The sequence below is a fragment of the Aedes aegypti genome, chromosome 2, assembly GCF_002204515.2.
Source record: "Aedes aegypti strain LVP_AGWG chromosome 2, AaegL5.0 Primary Assembly, whole genome shotgun sequence".
Classification (NCBI taxonomy): Eukaryota; Metazoa; Arthropoda; class Insecta; order Diptera; family Culicidae; genus Aedes; species Aedes aegypti.
Window position 1 is genome coordinate 437,294,204 of NC_035108.1, and position 19,983 is coordinate 437,314,186.

The 19,983-nt window shown below is 41.1% G+C and overlaps 2 protein-coding genes and 1 non-coding gene across 6 annotated transcripts; 2 read left to right on the plus strand and 1 right to left on the minus strand.

Annotated features, from left to right (window-relative positions):
• Positions 1-7,512: 7,512 nt before the first annotated feature.
• On the plus strand, positions 7,513-9,129 carry LOC5566975 (short-chain specific acyl-CoA dehydrogenase, mitochondrial). The gene is made up of 2 exons (XM_001651345.2): positions 7,513-7,717; positions 7,781-9,129. The coding sequence occupies exons 1-2, from the start codon at positions 7,696-7,698 to the stop codon at positions 8,965-8,967; spliced, it is 1,209 nt and encodes a 402-aa protein (XP_001651395.1). The 5' UTR covers positions 7,513-7,695; the 3' UTR covers positions 8,968-9,129.
• A 2,828-nt stretch (positions 9,130-11,957) lies between these two features.
• Positions 11,958-12,029, plus strand: Trnae-cuc. The gene has a single exon. It is a non-coding gene; the product is annotated as a tRNA-Glu (tRNA).
• A 218-nt stretch (positions 12,030-12,247) lies between these two features.
• On the minus strand, positions 12,248-18,745 carry LOC5566973 (glycine--tRNA ligase). Of its 4 annotated transcripts, none has more exons than XM_021847830.1 (5): positions 18,586-18,745; positions 18,255-18,465; positions 12,897-14,577; positions 12,640-12,827; positions 12,248-12,570 (listed from the first exon to the last, which is right to left on the minus strand). In XM_021847830.1, exons 2-5 carry the CDS (start codon positions 18,315-18,317, stop codon positions 12,460-12,462), a joined length of 2,043 nt encoding a protein of 680 aa, XP_021703522.1. In that variant the 5' UTR covers positions 18,318-18,465; positions 18,586-18,745; the 3' UTR covers positions 12,248-12,459. The 4 variants fall into 4 exon arrangements, with proteins under 4 accessions (XP_021703522.1, XP_021703523.1, XP_021703521.1 ...); XM_021847831.1 differs by having other exon boundaries at positions 18,255-18,514; positions 18,586-18,739; XM_021847829.1 differs by having other exon boundaries at positions 18,255-18,519; positions 18,586-18,739.
• Positions 18,746-19,983: the final 1,238 nt, after the last annotated feature.

Here is a 19,983-nt window from a genome sequence, read left to right on the forward strand (position 1 = left end):
ATTGCACCCCTATTTATTGGATGCAGCTCTATCTACTTTTGACAACATTTCACGCAGCGAACTGGACTATCGAATTTCATACATTTTGCCTTAGGCAGCGTCCATTTATTACGTAACGCTAAAATTGGAAAATTTTGACCCCTTCGTAACGCTTTTTGTATGCAAATTTTTAAATTTTTGTATGAGACCCCCCCTCCCCCTAGAGCGTTACGTAATTTGTGGATGCTGCCTTATGAAAGGTGGAACGATTATTGCAATACGAACGCTTTATGTATCGTTTTAGCATCACTCCATATCAAGGCGTTGATAGGCGTGAGGTGTACGCTCGGGCCTATCGATCGCAAGGTTCTTGGTTCGATTCCAGGTTGCCGTGTAAACGTTTTTCGTTGTAATGAAATCTTGTTTTTATTTAATAACACGTAAAAGCATGTTACTGTAATTACTTTAGCAATTTTTCCCACTCAAATAATGGCTATATCATGTTTAAACTTTAATTTAAAAATTTGGTCCATAAATGAACCTTGACTTTTGATCATGTTTGACGTTCGCTTAGTCGACAAAAACACCACAGGGGTTTTAGTTCCCCCAGTGGTTCCTATCTGACATTTCGTAAGGGACATGGAAAACAAAATACACCCAAAATTTAAGTTTAAGCCAAAGGATGTGACAAAATCTAATAAAAATACTTGTTTTAATTATGAATCGTGGTTTACGGCCAACCAGCCGAGTGGAAGTTTAACAACTACCGAAAAGCTAAACATTACATATAATTTGCAATTGGATTAGATGGACAAATTGATGTGAAGATTTGCGAAAAAGTTACACGTCTTCTCAGTGAGAATCGAACTCACGACTCCCCGATCTCTAGTTGGGGCGCGTTAACCACTACGCCATGAGAGGACTCATGAACGCAGAAGTTAACCTGAATTCGATTTCAGCTCAATAATCACGTGGTCCTCTTTCGCAAAGTGCACCTCTTTCGGAAGAATTAGATGCCCATCCAAACACAACGCTTTCTATATATATCCAATGCCTAGCCCGAGAGCGCATTGTTTTTTTTTTAGATATAGGAATAGCACACTACACTAGCCAGCAACTGCGCTGGCTGAGGTTTCTATTGTGTGGGCTTCCAATGGGTCGCGACGTTCTCAAACGACCGGTTACGGAACATGAGTCCGTTGCTCGATAAATACTTGTTTTAATTATGAATCGTGGTTTACGGCCAACCAGCCGAGTGGAAGTTTAACAACTACCGAAAAGCTAAACATTACATATAATTTGCAATTGGATTAGATGGACAAATTGATGTGAAGATTTGCGAAAAAGTTACACGTCTTCTCAGTGAGAATCGAACTCACGACTCCCCGATCTCTAGTTGGGGCGCGTTAACCACTACGCCATGAGAGGACTCATGAACGCAGAAGTTAACCTGAATTCGATTTCAGCTCAATAATCACGTGGTCCTCTTTCGCAAAGTGCACCTCTTTCGGAAGAATTAGATGCCCATCCAAACACAACGCTTTCTATATATATCCAATGCCTAGCCCGAGAGCGCATTGTTTTTTTTAGATATAGGAATAGCACACTACACTAGCCAGCAACTGCGCTGGCTGAGGTTTCTATTGTGTGGGCTTCCAATGGGTCGCGACGTTCTCAAACGACCGGTTACGGAACATGAGTCCGTTGCTCGATAAATACTTGTTTTAATTATGAATCGTGGTTTACGGCCAACCAGCCGAGTGGAAGTTTAACAACTACCGAAAAGCTAAACATTACATATAATTTGCAATTGGATTAGATGGACAAATTGATGTGAAGATTTGCGAAAAAGTTACACGTCTTCTCAGTGAGAATCGAACTCACGACTCCCCGATCTCTAGTTGGGGCGCGTTAACCACTACGCCATGAGAGGACTCATGAACGCAGAAGTTAACCTGAATTCGATTTCAGCTCAATAATCACGTGGTCCTCTTTCGCAAAGTGCACCTCTTTCGGAAGAATTAGATGCCCATCCAAACACAACGCTTTCTATATATATCCAATGCCTAGCCCGAGAGCGCATTGTTTTTTTTAGATATAGGAATAGCACACTACACTAGCCAGCAACTGCGCTGGCTGAGGTTTCTATTGTGTGGGCTTCCAATGGGTCGCGACGTTCTCAAACGACCGGTTACGGAACATGAGTCCGTTGCTCGATAAATACTTGTTTTAATTATGAATCGTGGTTTACGGCCAACCAGCCGAGTGGAAGTTTAACAACTACCGAAAAGCTAAACATTACATATAATTTGCAATTGGATTAGATGGACAAATTGATGTGAAGATTTGCGAAAAAGTTACACGTCTTCTCAGTGAGAATCGAACTCACGACTCCCCGATCTCTAGTTGGGGCGCGTTAACCACTACGCCATGAGAGGACTCATGAACGCAGAAGTTAACCTGAATTCGATTTCAGCTCAATAATCACGTGGTCCTCTTTCGCAAAGTGCACCTCTTTCGGAAGAATTAGATGCCCATCCAAACACAACGCTTTCTATATATATCCAATGCCTAGCCCGAGAGCGCATTGTTTTTTTTAGATATAGGAATAGCACACTACACTAGCCAGCAACTGCGCTGGCTGAGGTTTCTATTGTGTGGGCTTCCAATGGGTCGCGACGTTCTCAAACGACCGGTTACGGAACATGAGTCCGTTGCTCGATAAATACTTGTTTTAATTATGAATCGTGGTTTACGGCCAACCAGCCGAGTGGAAGTTTAACAACTACCGAAAAGCTAAACATTACATATAATTTGCAATTGGATTAGATGGACAAATTGATGTGAAGATTTGCGAAAAAGTTACACGTCTTCTCAGTGAGAATCGAACTCACGACTCCCCGATCTCTAGTTGGGGCGCGTTAACCACTACGCCATGAGAGGACTCATGAACGCAGAAGTTAACCTGAATTCGATTTCAGCTCAATAATCACGTGGTCCTCTTTCGCAAAGTGCACCTCTTTCGGAAGAATTAGATGCCCATCCAAACACAACGCTTTCTATATATATCCAATGCCTAGCCCGAGAGCGCATTGTTTTTTTTAGATATAGGAATAGCACACTACACTAGCCAGCAACTGCGCTGGCTGAGGTTTCTATTGTGTGGGCTTCCAATGGGTCGCGACGTTCTCAAACGACCGGTTACGGAACATGAGTCCGTTGCTCGATAAATACTTGTTTTAATTATGAATCGTGGTTTACGGCCAACCAGCCGAGTGGAAGTTTAACAACTACCGAAAAGCTAAACATTACATATAATTTGCAATTGGATTAGATGGACAAATTGATGTGAAGATTTGCGAAAAAGTTACACGTCTTCTCAGTGAGAATCGAACTCACGACTCCCCGATCTCTAGTTGGGGCGCGTTAACCACTACGCCATGAGAGGACTCATGAACGCAGAAGTTAACCTGAATTCGATTTCAGCTCAATAATCACGTGGTCCTCTTTCGCAAAGTGCACCTCTTTCGGAAGAATTAGATGCCCATCCAAACACAACGCTTTCTATATATATCCAATGCCTAGCCCGAGAGCGCATTGTTTTTTTTAGATATAGGAATAGCACACTACACTAGCCAGCAACTGCGCTGGCTGAGGTTTCTATTGTGTGGGCTTCCAATGGGTCGCGACGTTCTCAAACGACCGGTTACGGAACATGAGTCCGTTGCTCGATAAATACTTGTTTTAATTATGAATCGTGGTTTACGGCCAACCAGCCGAGTGGAAGTTTAACAACTACCGAAAAGCTAAACATTACATATAATTTGCAATTGGATTAGATGGACAAATTGATGTGAAGATTTGCGAAAAAGTTACACGTCTTCTCAGTGAGAATCGAACTCACGACTCCCCGATCTCTAGTTGGGGCGCGTTAACCACTACGCCATGAGAGGACTCATGAACGCAGAAGTTAACCTGAATTCGATTTCAGCTCAATAATCACGTGGTCCTCTTTCGCAAAGTGCACCTCTTTCGGAAGAATTAGATGCCCATCCAAACACAACGCTTTCTATATATATCCAATGCCTAGCCCGAGAGCGCATTGTTTTTTTTAGATATAGGAATAGCACACTACACTAGCCAGCAACTGCGCTGGCTGAGGTTTCTATTGTGTGGGCTTCCAATGGGTCGCGACGTTCTCAAACGACCGGTTACGGAACATGAGTCCGTTGCTCGATAAATACTTGTTTTAATTATGAATCGTGGTTTACGGCCAACCAGCCGAGTGGAAGTTTAACAACTACCGAAAAGCTAAACATTACATATAATTTGCAATTGGATTAGATGGACAAATTGATGTGAAGATTTGCGAAAAAGTTACACGTCTTCTCAGTGAGAATCGAACTCACGACTCCCCGATCTCTAGTTGGGGCGCGTTAACCACTACGCCATGAGAGGACTCATGAACGCAGAAGTTAACCTGAATTCGATTTCAGCTCAATAATCACGTGGTCCTCTTTCGCAAAGTGCACCTCTTTCGGAAGAATTAGATGCCCATCCAAACACAACGCTTTCTATATATATCCAATGCCTAGCCCGAGAGCGCATTGTTTTTTTTAGATATAGGAATAGCACACTACACTAGCCAGCAACTGCGCTGGCTGAGGTTTCTATTGTGTGGGCTTCCAATGGGTCGCGACGTTCTCAAACGACCGGTTACGGAACATGAGTCCGTTGCTCGATAAATACTTGTTTTAATTATGAATCGTGGTTTACGGCCAACCAGCCGAGTGGAAGTTTAACAACTACCGAAAAGCTAAACATTACATATAATTTGCAATTGGATTAGATGGACAAATTGATGTGAAGATTTGCGAAAAAGTTACACGTCTTCTCAGTGAGAATCGAACTCACGACTCCCCGATCTCTAGTTGGGGCGCGTTAACCACTACGCCATGAGAGGACTCATGAACGCAGAAGTTAACCTGAATTCGATTTCAGCTCAATAATCACGTGGTCCTCTTTCGCAAAGTGCACCTCTTTCGGAAGAATTAGATGCCCATCCAAACACAACGCTTTCTATATATATCCAATGCCTAGCCCGAGAGCGCATTGTTTTTTTTAGATATAGGAATAGCACACTACACTAGCCAGCAACTGCGCTGGCTGAGGTTTCTATTGTGTGGGCTTCCAATGGGTCGCGACGTTCTCAAACGACCGGTTACGGAACATGAGTCCGTTGCTCGATAAATACTTGTTTTAATTATGAATCGTGGTTTACGGCCAACCAGCCGAGTGGAAGTTTAACAACTACCGAAAAGCTAAACATTACATATAATTTGCAATTGGATTAGATGGACAAATTGATGTGAAGATTTGCGAAAAAGTTACACGTCTTCTCAGTGAGAATCGAACTCACGACTCCCCGATCTCTAGTTGGGGCGCGTTAACCACTACGCCATGAGAGGACTCATGAACGCAGAAGTTAACCTGAATTCGATTTCAGCTCAATAATCACGTGGTCCTCTTTCGCAAAGTGCACCTCTTTCGGAAGAATTAGATGCCCATCCAAACACAACGCTTTCTATATATATCCAATGCCTAGCCCGAGAGCGCATTGTTTTTTTTAGATATAGGAATAGCACACTACACTAGCCAGCAACTGCGCTGGCTGAGGTTTCTATTGTGTGGGCTTCCAATGGGTCGCGACGTTCTCAAACGACCGGTTACGGAACATGAGTCCGTTGCTCGATAAATACTTGTTTTAATTATGAATCGTGGTTTACGGCCAACCAGCCGAGTGGAAGTTTAACAACTACCGAAAAGCTAAACATTACATATAATTTGCAATTGGATTAGATGGACAAATTGATGTGAAGATTTGCGAAAAAGTTACACGTCTTCTCAGTGAGAATCGAACTCACGACTCCCCGATCTCTAGTTGGGGCGCGTTAACCACTACGCCATGAGAGGACTCATGAACGCAGAAGTTAACCTGAATTCGATTTCAGCTCAATAATCACGTGGTCCTCTTTCGCAAAGTGCACCTCTTTCGGAAGAATTAGATGCCCATCCAAACACAACGCTTTCTATATATATCCAATGCCTAGCCCGAGAGCGCATTGTTTTTTTTAGATATAGGAATAGCACACTACACTAGCCAGCAACTGCGCTGGCTGAGGTTTCTATTGTGTGGGCTTCCAATGGGTCGCGACGTTCTCAAACGACCGGTTACGGAACATGAGTCCGTTGCTCGATAAATACTTGTTTTAATTATGAATCGTGGTTTACGGCCAACCAGCCGAGTGGAAGTTTAACAACTACCGAAAAGCTAAACATTACATATAATTTGCAATTGGATTAGATGGACAAATTGATGTGAAGATTTGCGAAAAAGTTACACGTCTTCTCAGTGAGAATCGAACTCACGACTCCCCGATCTCTAGTTGGGGCGCGTTAACCACTACGCCATGAGAGGACTCATGAACGCAGAAGTTAACCTGAATTCGATTTCAGCTCAATAATCACGTGGTCCTCTTTCGCAAAGTGCACCTCTTTCGGAAGAATTAGATGCCCATCCAAACAGTTTTTGTTGTTTACTAATTCCACGGAGGAGTGAAAGAGAGCGAATGATTTTTGTGCAGAGCCCCATACCGAGAGATTTTGGGTTGAATGGGGCTCTGCACGAAAATCAGTCCCTCTCTTTCACTCTTCCTTGAAATTAGTAAACAACAAGGCCAGTGATTGTATAACATTTTGCAGTAATCCACTTCGCGGTGTACCATTTCGCGGTTTGTCTTTTCGCGGCACGACATTTCGCGGTAAGTACCATTTGGCGGTATGTCATTTCGCGGTCAGTATCATTTCGCGGTGTACTGTTTCGCGGTTTGTACCGAAATGTTTCATATATCTTAACAGAGCAATTTGAAGAACTGCAAGTATTCAAAAGAAGGGTAAATCTCCGATGAAAATATTATTGATGATAATGCCAACAATTTTCAGTGCAACTCGTAGGAAAAACCACACCGCGAAATGGTATTATAAATCCGACAGAAATAAGGACAAACATTTTTTTTAAATATAATTTTTCTCAATCTCCAAGCGTTGTGACTAATATTTGAATAGTACGCTGTGTTCATAAACATCGTAAGAATGCAGCGCCACACATGTCATTATGACAGTTATGTCGGGAACGAGTCACACGTCGCGTGTCCCACACGCGCGTTCCGATTTGGTGGGCGCGCGACAGTTTTTTCGCTCAAAGTTGAAGCAATGTTCAAGAAAATCTATCATTGGATTGCACTGGCTATCTGTAATGTAGTGATAGATTTCCATAAGGATTTCTTTAAATTTGCACGAAAAAAACTGGCTTATCATTATTGATGATTGCTGATGATTGAATGATGGATTCTTGAGCCTTAATTTAGGGTACAGTAAATTTAGATAAAAAATTCTCCAAACGGTTTGAAACGGTGAGATACATGCCACCAGGGTCAATATGTTCCACAAATAATGTCAAACAGAATTTAAAAAACATTATTATTGTTATTTTTACCTATAGTGCAAACTTTGCGATTAATTTTACTGATAGCAGTGATAGTGGATGACTCTTGAAAAAAATTGCATACCTAATTAAAACATTCGACGAATGTTCGATGTATCATGATTAGTTAGCATCAATTAGAGCAATTCATTACATTTATCACTCCCACCATCATGTTCCGAAAATTGTCCTTAGGTACGTATAATATCAATTAATTGAAATCTGTACTCGCTTACATGTACCTTGTTTATCTCCCAGTCAAGTCCATTTTCCACAGCATTCGGAAGTTCAGCATTTGTGAACTCCCCAAAGATCTGCGCGAAATTCAGAAAACATGCCGTAATTTCACCGAACGTGAGCTGAAACCGATAGCCGCTGAACTAGATCGAGATGGATGCTTCCCAGCGAAACAGATAGCCCAACTGGCCGATCTCGGTCTAATGCGGGTTACCGTTTCCCCGGAATACGGCGGATCCAATCTCGGGATGCTGGCCTTATCTTTGGTAGTCGAGGAGATTTCGAGGGGTTGTGCCAGTACGGGGGCCATCCTGTCGATTCATAATTGCCTTTATGCAAATTTACTAAACCGCCTCGGAACGGTCCAACAAAAAGAGTATTTTTTCTCGAAATACTCGGCGGATACAATTGGGGCCTTTGCCTTGAGTGAGTCTGATGCGGGATCAGATGTTGCTGCGTTGAGTACGAAAGCTAAGCAGGATGGAGGCGATTGGATTTTGAACGGTTCGAAGGCTTGGGTCACTTCGGCTAAAGAGGCAAAAAGTGGAATCGTTTTCGCTACGATCGATCCAGAGCTGAAGTACAAAGGAATAACCGCCTTTTTGATAGATTTTGAAAATTTAGATGGTTTAAAAATTGGACGAAATGAAGACAAGCTAGGAATACGAGCCAGTTCGACTTGTGGCTTACACTTTAACAATGTTCGGATTCCCGGTAGCAACGTGCTTGGCAAAGTCGGAGGAGGTTTCAGGGTAGCCATGGAACAGTTGGATCGGGCTCGAATCGGAATAGCATCGCAAGCCTTAGGAATTTCCCAAGCTGCACTGGAAACTGCATCCCAATATGCCGAGCAGAGAATAGCATTCGGTCAACCGTTGTCCAAGTTGCATTCCGTGCAGACCCGAATCGCCGAAATGGCAGTCAGAATCGAAACTGCTAGGCTCCTGATTCGGAAGGCAGCTACTGAAGTCGACCGAGGCCAGCAAGCAACGAAGGCGATATCGATGGCAAAGTGGGTTGCCGGTGAAACGGCCACATTCGCCGCTCATAACTGCCAACAGATAATGGGCGGAATGGGTTACGTTAAGGATATGCCCGCCGAGCGCTACTACCGGGATGCGCGGATTACGGAAATCTACGGGGGCGTGACCGATGTGCAGAAGGCCATCGTGGCGGAACATGTGATACGGGAGCTGAAGGGGAAGTGAAGAATCCTAGATTCTTGGTAAGGGTGCAAGGTAAGATTATAAACATTTGTTCAGGGTACTGGATGTTGGAAAACCTAGTTTTAAGTATCTTTTAAAGATACTTTTTGAATCAAAATTTTACTGTTATAGAGATTTAAACATTTATATACATTTTCAAAAATATGTGCCCTGAATTTGGTGAATGTGAAAGAACATCCTGCTTTATCGATAAATTTACTCTTGCACCTTGAAAGATTTCCACTCAGGGATAGCGTTAGTTAAAATTTATGAAATCAACAGAAATCACGGTAAAAGAAAACTAGTCAGAAAGCCTGAGTGAGATTTACTCAAAAATCGATAAATAGATCACAGACAAACATACGTCACACTATCATCATTGTTCAACCTTTTTTTTACGGTCGATTAAAAAATATGGTATGTGGCCAATGCGCAGCGCTCGCATCGTTTTTGTTCGTGTTTGACGTTTACACTCTCTCGCTCTCTGTTACCCCGTTGGCGTGTTACATCGATTCAAGCATTGGGGGTACATAGAGAGTTACTGTACACCAGTGGTCACCAAACTGCCACCCTCAGTGAGTTTTTGTGCGGCCCGCGAACTGATTTTGAACGTTAATATAATATGGCCCGTATGATGTGATTTAATGATAATATGGTTTGAAACAATAAGACATTGAAATCTTGGCGATATTAATAGCGATCTTGCATATTGAACAATTGAATAATTATTACACGCAAAAAAATTGTGCGGTAAGAACTACCATTTTAGGGGGTTAACTTAAGCGCTCGCACCGGCAATTTTCAGCAGACCAGAAATGCGTTTGATTTTACCATGTCTGTAGTTGGAATCAGATTGTTGTAAATTATTTCTGTCAAATGTATCAGTAATGCGGTGGGCTGTACCGTAAACATAGTAAATTGGTCTGAATTTCCATGGTAGTTTTAAGAATGGGCGTAGTCAGCTAAAATAGTTATTTTTACCACAGAATTTTTTCCCGTGTAGGAATCGAAATAAAATCTTCTGAATTTTGTCACCCCTAGTCTCAGAACTCAGAAGCACAGATAACTTCAAAACTTTCTCAAAATCCTAATGTTCAAAATATCTGGACCGGCAATAAAAGCACACTTAACAGATTTTTCATGATTCACGGATGGATCTTGTTGTTTCACAGCAGTTTATTCGAATTTATCTTAATTGATTGACATCAAGGAAGTTCTATTTAAATGGCGTTCTTAATATTAAGTTGATTCATTTTTTTGACGTTAACTACGTCTTACGGCAATATACTGGGTGTCAATTGAAAATCTAAAATTTTGCGACCGTCACGAAATTATGAAAGATTTTGAACGCTAATAACTCAGTCATTTATCTATAGATTTTAAAAATTTTCCCACCAAGCGGTCGGAAATGTATACAGCAATTTTCTCGAATGGAGAAAACTATTGAATATCGACAATAAACTATCGAAAATTTGGAAAATGTCGACCCCTTTCTTACGCAACCAATCACGTGCAAGCAGTTTTCCACGCTTCTTTTGCGTTCCGCTTCGCACTATAAAACCAGAGCGATTCCTGCTTCTTCGCTCATTCTTCTTTTTGCCGTCAGACTGTGAACATGGTCGGCGAGCAAGTCTCGAGTGCCTTTCGCATTCTCAGCTCAGTTTTCAATGGAACGCGAATGGAACAACAACACGCCGCCACGACTGAAGCCGCTTATTGAAGCGCACATCGTCATCGCCACCGCAAACCTCATCGGGCGAGGAGGATTTCTACCAGTATGCCGTCAAAATGTGCCCGTGTTACGCAAATTCAACATTTCAATCGGCCCTTTCCAGAGCCAACAAATGTGTTTTAAAGAGTTGATTGTGTAATATTCCTTAATTTGTTCGAGATGGCTGAAGAAAATCGACCAAAAAAAAAACTGGGGTTCTGAATCTTTGAAATTCCTTCAAATGAAATGAATGTATTAACTCTCAGATGATTCTGAATTTTGTGTCGTGGATTTTCTGAACACTTGAATATTTATGCTGACTTATTGAAACTAGTTGTTTTTATCAAACAAAACTGATTCCTGGAATGAACTGCCGAGTTTCAATAAATTGGGATTCATTACCATGAAATTTGCACAATTCTCAACTGAATCTCAGTCAAACTTCATAAATTGTCATGTTTCTACAAGTTTGAGGAATTTAAGTATTTTTTCTGAAAATCAAATTTGAACTCTTCAATGCTTTCTCAAAACCATAATGTTTAAAATTTCTGGAACGGCGATGAAACTACATTTCACATATTTTCTGATGATTCAGGGATGGATCTTTTTTATTCAAAATAGCATATTTGAATTCATCTTAATTATTTTTATTTATTTATTCATCTTAATTATTGATTGACAGCAAGAAAGTAAAAAATGTATAGGAGTTTTTTTCGTCGTGTTTTGATAAATCTTATAAATTTTCTCACTCCTGATATTTTTCGATTGCTTTGAGATAAAAACATGCTCATTATATAGGCGGCCCGCGTTGAGTTCTGTAAGCACCACAGTGGCCCGCACAATTATTTAGGCTGAGGATCACTGCTGTACACGTTCTGTATGTAGCCTTATGTGCAGGAGCCACATAGCTAGCAGGCGCAGGGGCGCGGCGCGATGCACATTGTGAGACCTTTTTTAGTGCGCCTCGTTTTGCCTGAGATGTGTCTTAATGGTTATCTCCCATAAGAGTGAAGTAAAAAGTGAGCAAAACCGCGGTTGTTCCTTTCCCCTGGGCACCGCCGCGTGTCCTTTTGAGCAAATGCGCTAATAAATGTTTTTCACGTGTACATATTTTTCTAACATGAATTTGATTTAGCTCTGTCGTCCGATCTTTATCTTAGCTGTCGACGACGATAATCGATTAATCGCCGAGTAACGCAGTTTCTGAATAGAAATTTTTGAAAATGAATCAGATGTTATTGCTTAAATTTATAAGTATCTGTAAGCACCCTTCTCCCACCAGTCCCATATTGTCTAGTGGTTAGGATATCCGGCTCTCACCCGGAAGGCCCGGGTTCGATTCCCGGTATGGGAAGCTTTTTTGTCTCATAGTTTTTTGTGAAGGGAAGGAGGGTTGAACATTATCAAAATGTCTTACGTAATAGACATCGGAAATTACAGGATAAGCTAGAAGTGTTCGCCTAAATACAAAACAAAAAGTATGCCCTATTAATATTTATAAGTGTTTATAAATAGACATCAGTTTAAATATAATATGTCAAGACCTCTTCAATAAAAATGAGACAATGGAAATTTAAGCAAATGCAAAACTTTATTTTATCAGCAAGTACGTGTACGGGCTTAACTGTATTCTGTATATCTTTTGTCTCAGCTTTAAAGATATTAGGTATGTTCATGCTAATCATTTAATCCGCTCCTCAATCGGTTCGTTTGGGGTCATCATGTTGTTTCACCTCTTCGTTCTGGGCCACATAAATGCATGATCGTCCGTTCGGCATCATTTCCTACTTGGTGCTTGCTTCCTGTTGCTCAAACTTGGGATACTTGGCCTCCACATCGGACCAGGTCAACCGGCTTCGAGCCAAATCACGAACTACTTGAGAAACCTCGTCGACCTGTCCATGAAAAGAGAGACAGGTTGGATTCAATATTAGGAGCTAGTGTTGGAACATTTAATAGCTTACCCCAATTCGAACTTGCTTCATCGAGTCACGTTCACGCAGCGTCACGCTGTGCGGTTCTTTCAACGTGTCGAAATCGATCGTAATGCCATACGGGATGGCAATTTCGTCCGTACGGGCATAGCGGCGACCGATGGATCCGCTTGAGTCGTCCACCTTGTGTGAAATGTCCACGCTGGTCAAAGCGGAAGCTGAAAGTATATTCAATTTCGGGAATCATTTGGGACTTGTCAAGTTTAAGATTACCTAATAATACTTACATATCTTCTTAACGAAGGGTGCAAACTCCGCATTATTGCTCAAAGGCAAAACCGAGCACTTCAGTGGCGCCACGATTGGAGGTAGTGAGAAGTAACCGCGTTGTTCGTCGCCTTCGCGCATCTGGAAGCTGTGCTCCAGCAAAGAGTACATGATGCGGCCCACTCCGAACGATGGCTCAATTACGCTGGGCGTGATTTCCTCCACGTGGATAGTCTTGGATGTCGTCTTCACGGCAATCATGTCGCTATTTAGCGATACATCGGATCCATTGACATCTAATACATGTTCTCCCTTGTCGGCAAGGTTTTTGCCAATCGCTTCAACATCGGAAAGGCTCAGTTTGGCTAGCAATTCGGTTATATTCTTGGCCTCTTTTTTGAAAACCTTGCCTAAAGCTGCTTTGTTCGGAACCACTTCGGTAACTTCGATGGTCTTTGGAGCAGGGAGCTTCTTCTCTGCTACCAATTTTACGCCGGTAGCATTCGTATGCTGCGTGAGATCGTAAGCAGATCGATCCGCACAACCAACGCATTCAATCCAACCGTAACTGGTCAGGCATTCGGCGTCCCAACAATCACAAGCATAATGGGCCATTTCGTTACCCATGTGCTGACGGAAACGAAGTCGGTCTGGAAGGATTCCAATTTTCAGCATAAACTGCTGAATTCGAGCCATGAAGTAGCCAAGCGTTTCGTTTGCGACTAATCCGGAACTGACGGCTTCCCCTATCGTGATCTGCTGAGCGCTCTTTCCGTCCATTTGATTGCAAGCCGAGTACAGCGTCATAACGATATCTTTGACGTTCTCAAACTTCGGGTGATCCTTCAGCTGAGGGTCACAGAAATGTTCAATTTCACACATAGTGAACTCACGCACTCGGATCAGTCCCGATCGTGGAGAAATTTCGTTACGGAATGAATTACCAATTTGAGCTGCAGCGAACGGTAACTTTCCCTGATTGAACTCCAGTAAACGCTTGAAGTTCACGAAAATACCTTGGGCTGTCTCAGGCCGAAGGAATCCTTTCACCAAGCCTGTTGGTCCAATCTGAGTTCCAAACATCAGATTGAACTCGATTGGTTCAGTCAAGTCATTGCCCGTGATGGGACTCTTCATGTTGAACTTCTGTACAATTGCGGCCATTTCATCCTTGGTCATTCCGTCCAGCTTAATCACAATATCAGTACATTCGTCTTTCAAAGCTTGCGTTGCATCCTTGGCCGCGGCCAGTTTTTCCAAATGATTCTTAATCAAGTGATCCAGACGGAAACATTCACCGTTCTTCACGTCTTTGACCATCAGATCCGCAAACCGGTCGACGTGTCCCGAGGCCTTCAGCACCGGTTCGGGCGTCAGAATTGAACAATCCACCTCCAGCATCTGTTCCTCCAGCACGAAGAACTGCCTCCAAGTGTTGATCATGTTGGACTTCAACGCACAACCCATCGGTCCAAAGTCATACTGACCGGTGATTCCTCCATAAATGGCAAAACTTTGATCGTAGAAGAATCGCCTCTTCAAAAGATCTTCCATTCGCGCCCTATCGAAGGTCGCCACGGATGGGGCCAAGCTCAGTTCCTTGTCTTCCAAAACCTTTTTCCGCGCCTTGAGCTCGTTCACGGCCTTCTTCACATCAATCTCCGGAGCTCCATCAGCTTTCAGTTTGCGGACCAAATCCCCCTTAAAGAAAGACAATCACGGTTAGACAAAATGTTCCAATACACAGGGTGTCGACTCAGTTTAGATAATACGATTTTCTTACTTTCCAATCGATTCTCAGAAAAATTGTAGACCATTGATTCCAAGTTTGATTTTCACAAGATAGGTACATAACTGACTTGTTGCATACACAATACACATAGGTTAGTTAGAATCTCTGAAGTGTTTTCTAAAATATCGCTTAGTGTCTTGGAAATAGGAACCTTAGAGACCCCTTGCCAAATTTAGACCAAATACCATCAGTGCAACAGTAGTCGCTCATGCCCCTATTACCGCTCCCTAATGTTAAAACGGATTTTAGCAATCAACAACTTTCAAATGAAGCCGTCTGACATTATTTTCATCTGATTAAATTATTCCTTAAGGTACCGTGGGGCAAGTGGGTAATGGAATTCGCATAGTTGAGATTCTTCAAATTCTAGAGACTTTAAATTAAAACAAATGAGGTCGTGTATATTTTTTAGCTTGACTCCCACCAAATATAAGCAGCCTGCTGAAATTGATTTTTATGAAAAATTGAAGAAAAAAATACAGAAAAAGTTTTTGAAAAATGTCTCCTTACTTTTCACTTGCCCCAAAAGTGAGGCAAGTGAAAAGTTTACAGTTTTGAATAATAATTTCAAAAACAAACAGTTATATTCACGATTTCTATTAGCTTTAACATTTGTTAAGACTTCCCAATGAACAATAACATAAGTAACATGTAAACAAAGAAAATGTTATTCTTTTCACTTGAATTTTCTTCTGTTCAGTTATGTTAGTTGAAATGATTCGACAACTTTATAATTGCAACATTTCCAATGTTAGTTCTTACATTATAGGACAGCAATTGCATTTCTGCTCTGTAGAATTTCCACCGCTCGTTATTTGTTATTGAGAAAGTCGGATATGACGTCGGATAACTCTTCGGGAGAAACCAAACGAAATCCTTCAATAACGTATTTAGAATCTTTTGTATGTCGATAGATCTATACCCCATTTTAATGTTTTGAACTTGCTTTACATAGACATTCCACGAGATTTCCGTGTGTTCTCTAATATTGCAACTTTTCAGTCAACGTCTTCCTTTTAATTGGCTGCCCGAAGTAGACATATTTATATTGTAATGTTTGGCAACATCTTTTAGATAAGTTTCATGATTTCTAATAGCTTTTAACGCTTGAGTATAGTGTTTCTTGAATTATCAGCACGTTATGTTTTTCTATGATAATTGCGAACTATGTTCACTCATGGCTACTTAAAGAGAAAACACAAATTCAATATCTAATGATAAACTTTTCACTTGCCCCACATGATAAGAAAATTGACGGTGTTTAAATTTAGTTATTTTTAGGTCTACGTCGAATTAATTCTAAAACTTTTTTTTATTGCAGTTTGAAACTGTCACAGAGGACAACTAAGAAGTGGTACAGGAAATTATTTTCCGTAACTTTTTTCCACTCAAAATATTAAAATAAGATTGTACGCCGCCAACTTGTTACGGAGTAACAGTTGACAGGTTAACAATTTTCCGCTCTATTATGGAATAATGGCTGCAAAATCTCAGAAATCTCTTACCTATCGTAATGTTCTCAATGGCCTCAAAGGTTTACGCATGAGTTTAAAACGTTAATTCACATATTCAGTAAAATATATCAATTGTTTTCACTTACCCCATTTACCCACTTGCCCCGCGGTACCTTACTTGAAATCGCCGTGGGAAAGAAAGGGTTAAGTGAATGCTACTGATCGCCCTTTGCTTCTATCAGCAACCCGGTGCACGCGCCCTGTTGGGCCTCGAAAGACCTCGTAAAAGTTCACAAACCGTCAACCACATACAAACCCACATTGCACATGCAAAAAAATCTAGAAGGTATTTCAAGGGGAAATCCTGAAGTATTATCTGATGAAACTTGAATTAGTTCCAAAGTAACCCTTGATTAACTTTAATAAGGTTTTATAAAGGAAACCTGGACTCTTGAGGAAATCTTGGCACATTTCCTAGACAAACCGTTAGGATAATTGAAAAAAAAATTGTCTGGATAATATCTGCAGGAATTTATTGAATTTTTACTTAAAAAATTACTCCAGAAATTCTTTGGAAGAAATGCAGAAAAATTCTTTGAATGAATATCTGCAGAAATTCTTAGAGACATTTTTGGATAAATTCTTGAAGAAATTTCTGGAGAACCTTCAAGAGGAATCCCAGGTTTAAAAAATCGAAGAGTTCCTGGAAGAGTATTTAAAATCTTGGATGTAAATGTGGATGAATTTATATGAAAATGCCTGAAAGGATAACATGAAAAAATGGAGTAGAAATTCTTGTGGATCTTCCTGGAAGAACTCCCATAGGGGTCATCGGAAGATCCTCTATAATAACAAACAACTGGAGAAATTGGAATTAATTCTGAGAGATAATTGAAAAAAAAAAAAAAAAAAAACAATGGAGTTAATTCTGAGATAGTCGATCCGATGGTAAATGCATTGCAGTGCTCAAGGGTATTTTGGAGAAAATTCTGAAGAAATTTCAATTATCATCTCTTGAAACATCACTGGAAAAATTTCTGAGAGAATTGTGGAAGGAATCACTCGATGATTTTCTGGAGAGATCTCTGGAGGAGTCCCTGAAAGTAACCATCCCCAACGGATGATTTTGAACGAGTTATTGTACACTGCCTAAAAAAAAGCTTTCCGCTGATTGTGGGTATTGATGCCAATGATGGAATACTTAAATGGTACAGTTCTTGAATTGTCTAATATAGGCAATCGCCCAACCTTCATGATATCTATTAGAGAAGAAGTGTTAGACATAACACTCTGCTCGAACAGAATCATCCACGAGTTGACGAATTGGCATGTATCAGATAAGGAACCATTATGTAATCCCATGGAGGAATTCCGATTCGACTAGGTATGGGAAACAATGTAGAAGGAGTTGGAACAGACGCTGTTCAACTGGATCAGATCGTTCAAGGCGCACAAGAAGGCACTTCGATCTACTGAACAATCCGTCTGGAAAAACCACAAATGTTTCCAGTTCAAGTCTGTTAGCTGTACAAGATCCTTGTAAAATCTAAGGTTTCCCAAGTGAAACTGATTTCAGAAGCCTGAATCTTCAGGATATCCTGTTATTCTGAACTCGCTGTGATAATGAGCTAAAGGCTTGATTTACTCTCATGCGTTTTGCAGTGCCCCTTAAGGCCGCTGTTTGAACCCATTGTGGTATAGAGTTACATGTTCTAATTTTACTCATGTGATTTTCCCTCTTCGAGGGACCCCACCCCTATTTTCTCTCATTTTCCCTTCCCTTTTCTTTCTCATCGGATAGATGATGAAATAGACTCAAATATGGCGATGGCACAAATATCTCAATTTGCGGGGAACGTGCCTCTAAAGCCAGTCTTCTGATAACTGATAGGATTCACTGCCAGCAGAATAAGGAAAATACAGACTTTTGAGACCTTCCGTTAGATAAGCAACATTTTAAGGCTTGTATTGAAATAGAGGCCAAATCTTTAGAAAGAGACCTGCCACAAAGCAGCCCTGATATTGGGACTACTCGTTTGTGTTATTTCTTCCTGACTATGAGTGAAATTTCCCGACTTTGCCGCTTTTCCTGAGTCGACACCCTCCGTTTCAGAGCCCATCCGTCCACATACCTGCTCTTTCACCGCCAGCCGTAACGGAGCCAGAACCTCCTCAATCTTCGGATCGGAAGCCATACTTTCCAGAATCTGCGCTTTCAGTTTAAAATCTCGATGCTTCTTGTTGGAACCCCAGACAAACGGTTTCCGGGCTTGTTGGCTGAAATCTCGCTGCCAAGGATGATGAAATTTTTCTCTACCACCGACAGCTGCTAATCCGGCAGGGCTGCGGAAGAACGATGATGGCTTTAGCTTGACACCGGTCCGGTAAAGTACTATTCTACCAAGTGAAATTAGAAATGATTGGTGCATTTAAGGCGCCTCGATTCGAGACAAGAGAACTAACAGTGATGTTCGGGCACTGGAACTGTGTCCTTCTGGAGACTGAACTTTTCACGTCAGCACATTCACTTTTCCTAACCGCGACTTCCTGAGCACACGCACCAACTTTTACTGAACCTCGAGAGGGGAGAAAGACGGACGACTGCGCTAGCGCTGCAGTGTTTTTGACACAGCGTGCAGATGACTCATAGGCCTTTTCATATGACAGGTCCGTCTATGCATTTGTTTACATCGGTGGAGGACCGGTGCAAACACGAGGCTGTCATTTCCATAGAAGAACTGTCAAAGTGCTTCCCGATCAGCTGATTTGGAACGTCATGTGAATAGGCCTATTGTGACAGTTCTCTTTAATGTTTACTTCGTGAGGCAGCTTTTCTTTCGTACACACACGCTAACACTGAAGTACTCATTAATGGGTAAAATAGTACCCATTTCCAAGAAAAGTGGTTTAACTCATTAAAAGAGTAAAGCCCGTTTACTCATTAAAGAGTATTCGCTTTGAACTTCAAAAGATGGGTATTTTTCACTCTTGGCCGTTTGAATAAAAATGGGTAATAAACCCTCATTGTTCCGCGAGCGGTGCTGTAGATTGAGGTTAAGGATTAAAGAAGCTTTATAAAAACAGAAATAATAGACTTGATACAACATATTACATTTATTTACTTCCACAGGTTTTATTGTTTGGTTTTCTTCGCGTGAGGTTTCCAATTTGATATGTTCCCGGTATCTTCACAGGGGCTTTTCAAGCTCTTCCCAAACATCCTTCGGGGAATCGAATGTCGAACAAAGAGGTGAAATCTCTGCATGGAGTGACTGCTTTTGATGCAATTATAGCTACACGAGAACCGCTGCGGCTAACTACACGCAGAAGAATTTCTGTATGTTAAGATTACAATCCTGTCAATTACTTTTACTTACGCACAAATAGATGTTTCGAAATAAAATTAACTTACGCCAACACTAAACTAACGTCAAATCAAATACACACACTTCTTTGATTGAGCTATCCACTTGTACTCATAACAATTATAATTTTGATAATTATCACTATTCAGAAACATTCACCTCCCTAGACTTCAAGTCATGCTCACAAATCTACTTACTTCTAACTTGCAAGGAATAGTGTAGGTGCTAAGATGACCACCTCTCACGCAGGAGATCACATATCAAGTTTGTCAACTCGCCCTTTGTTTTCATTTTTGCAATGTTTTTTTTAGATCGATAAAGCAGCACCAAATCTTTTCAGATATGTTGATAAAGCAGAACAAAATGCTGAGTAAACATTGCAAAATATTGTAAACTCAATAAAATTCACTTTGAGTCAACTAAAATATAGTTAAATTTTGACGTTTGGCGTTAGTTAATTCAATCAAAAATATAGTTGTCAACAACTATATGGTAT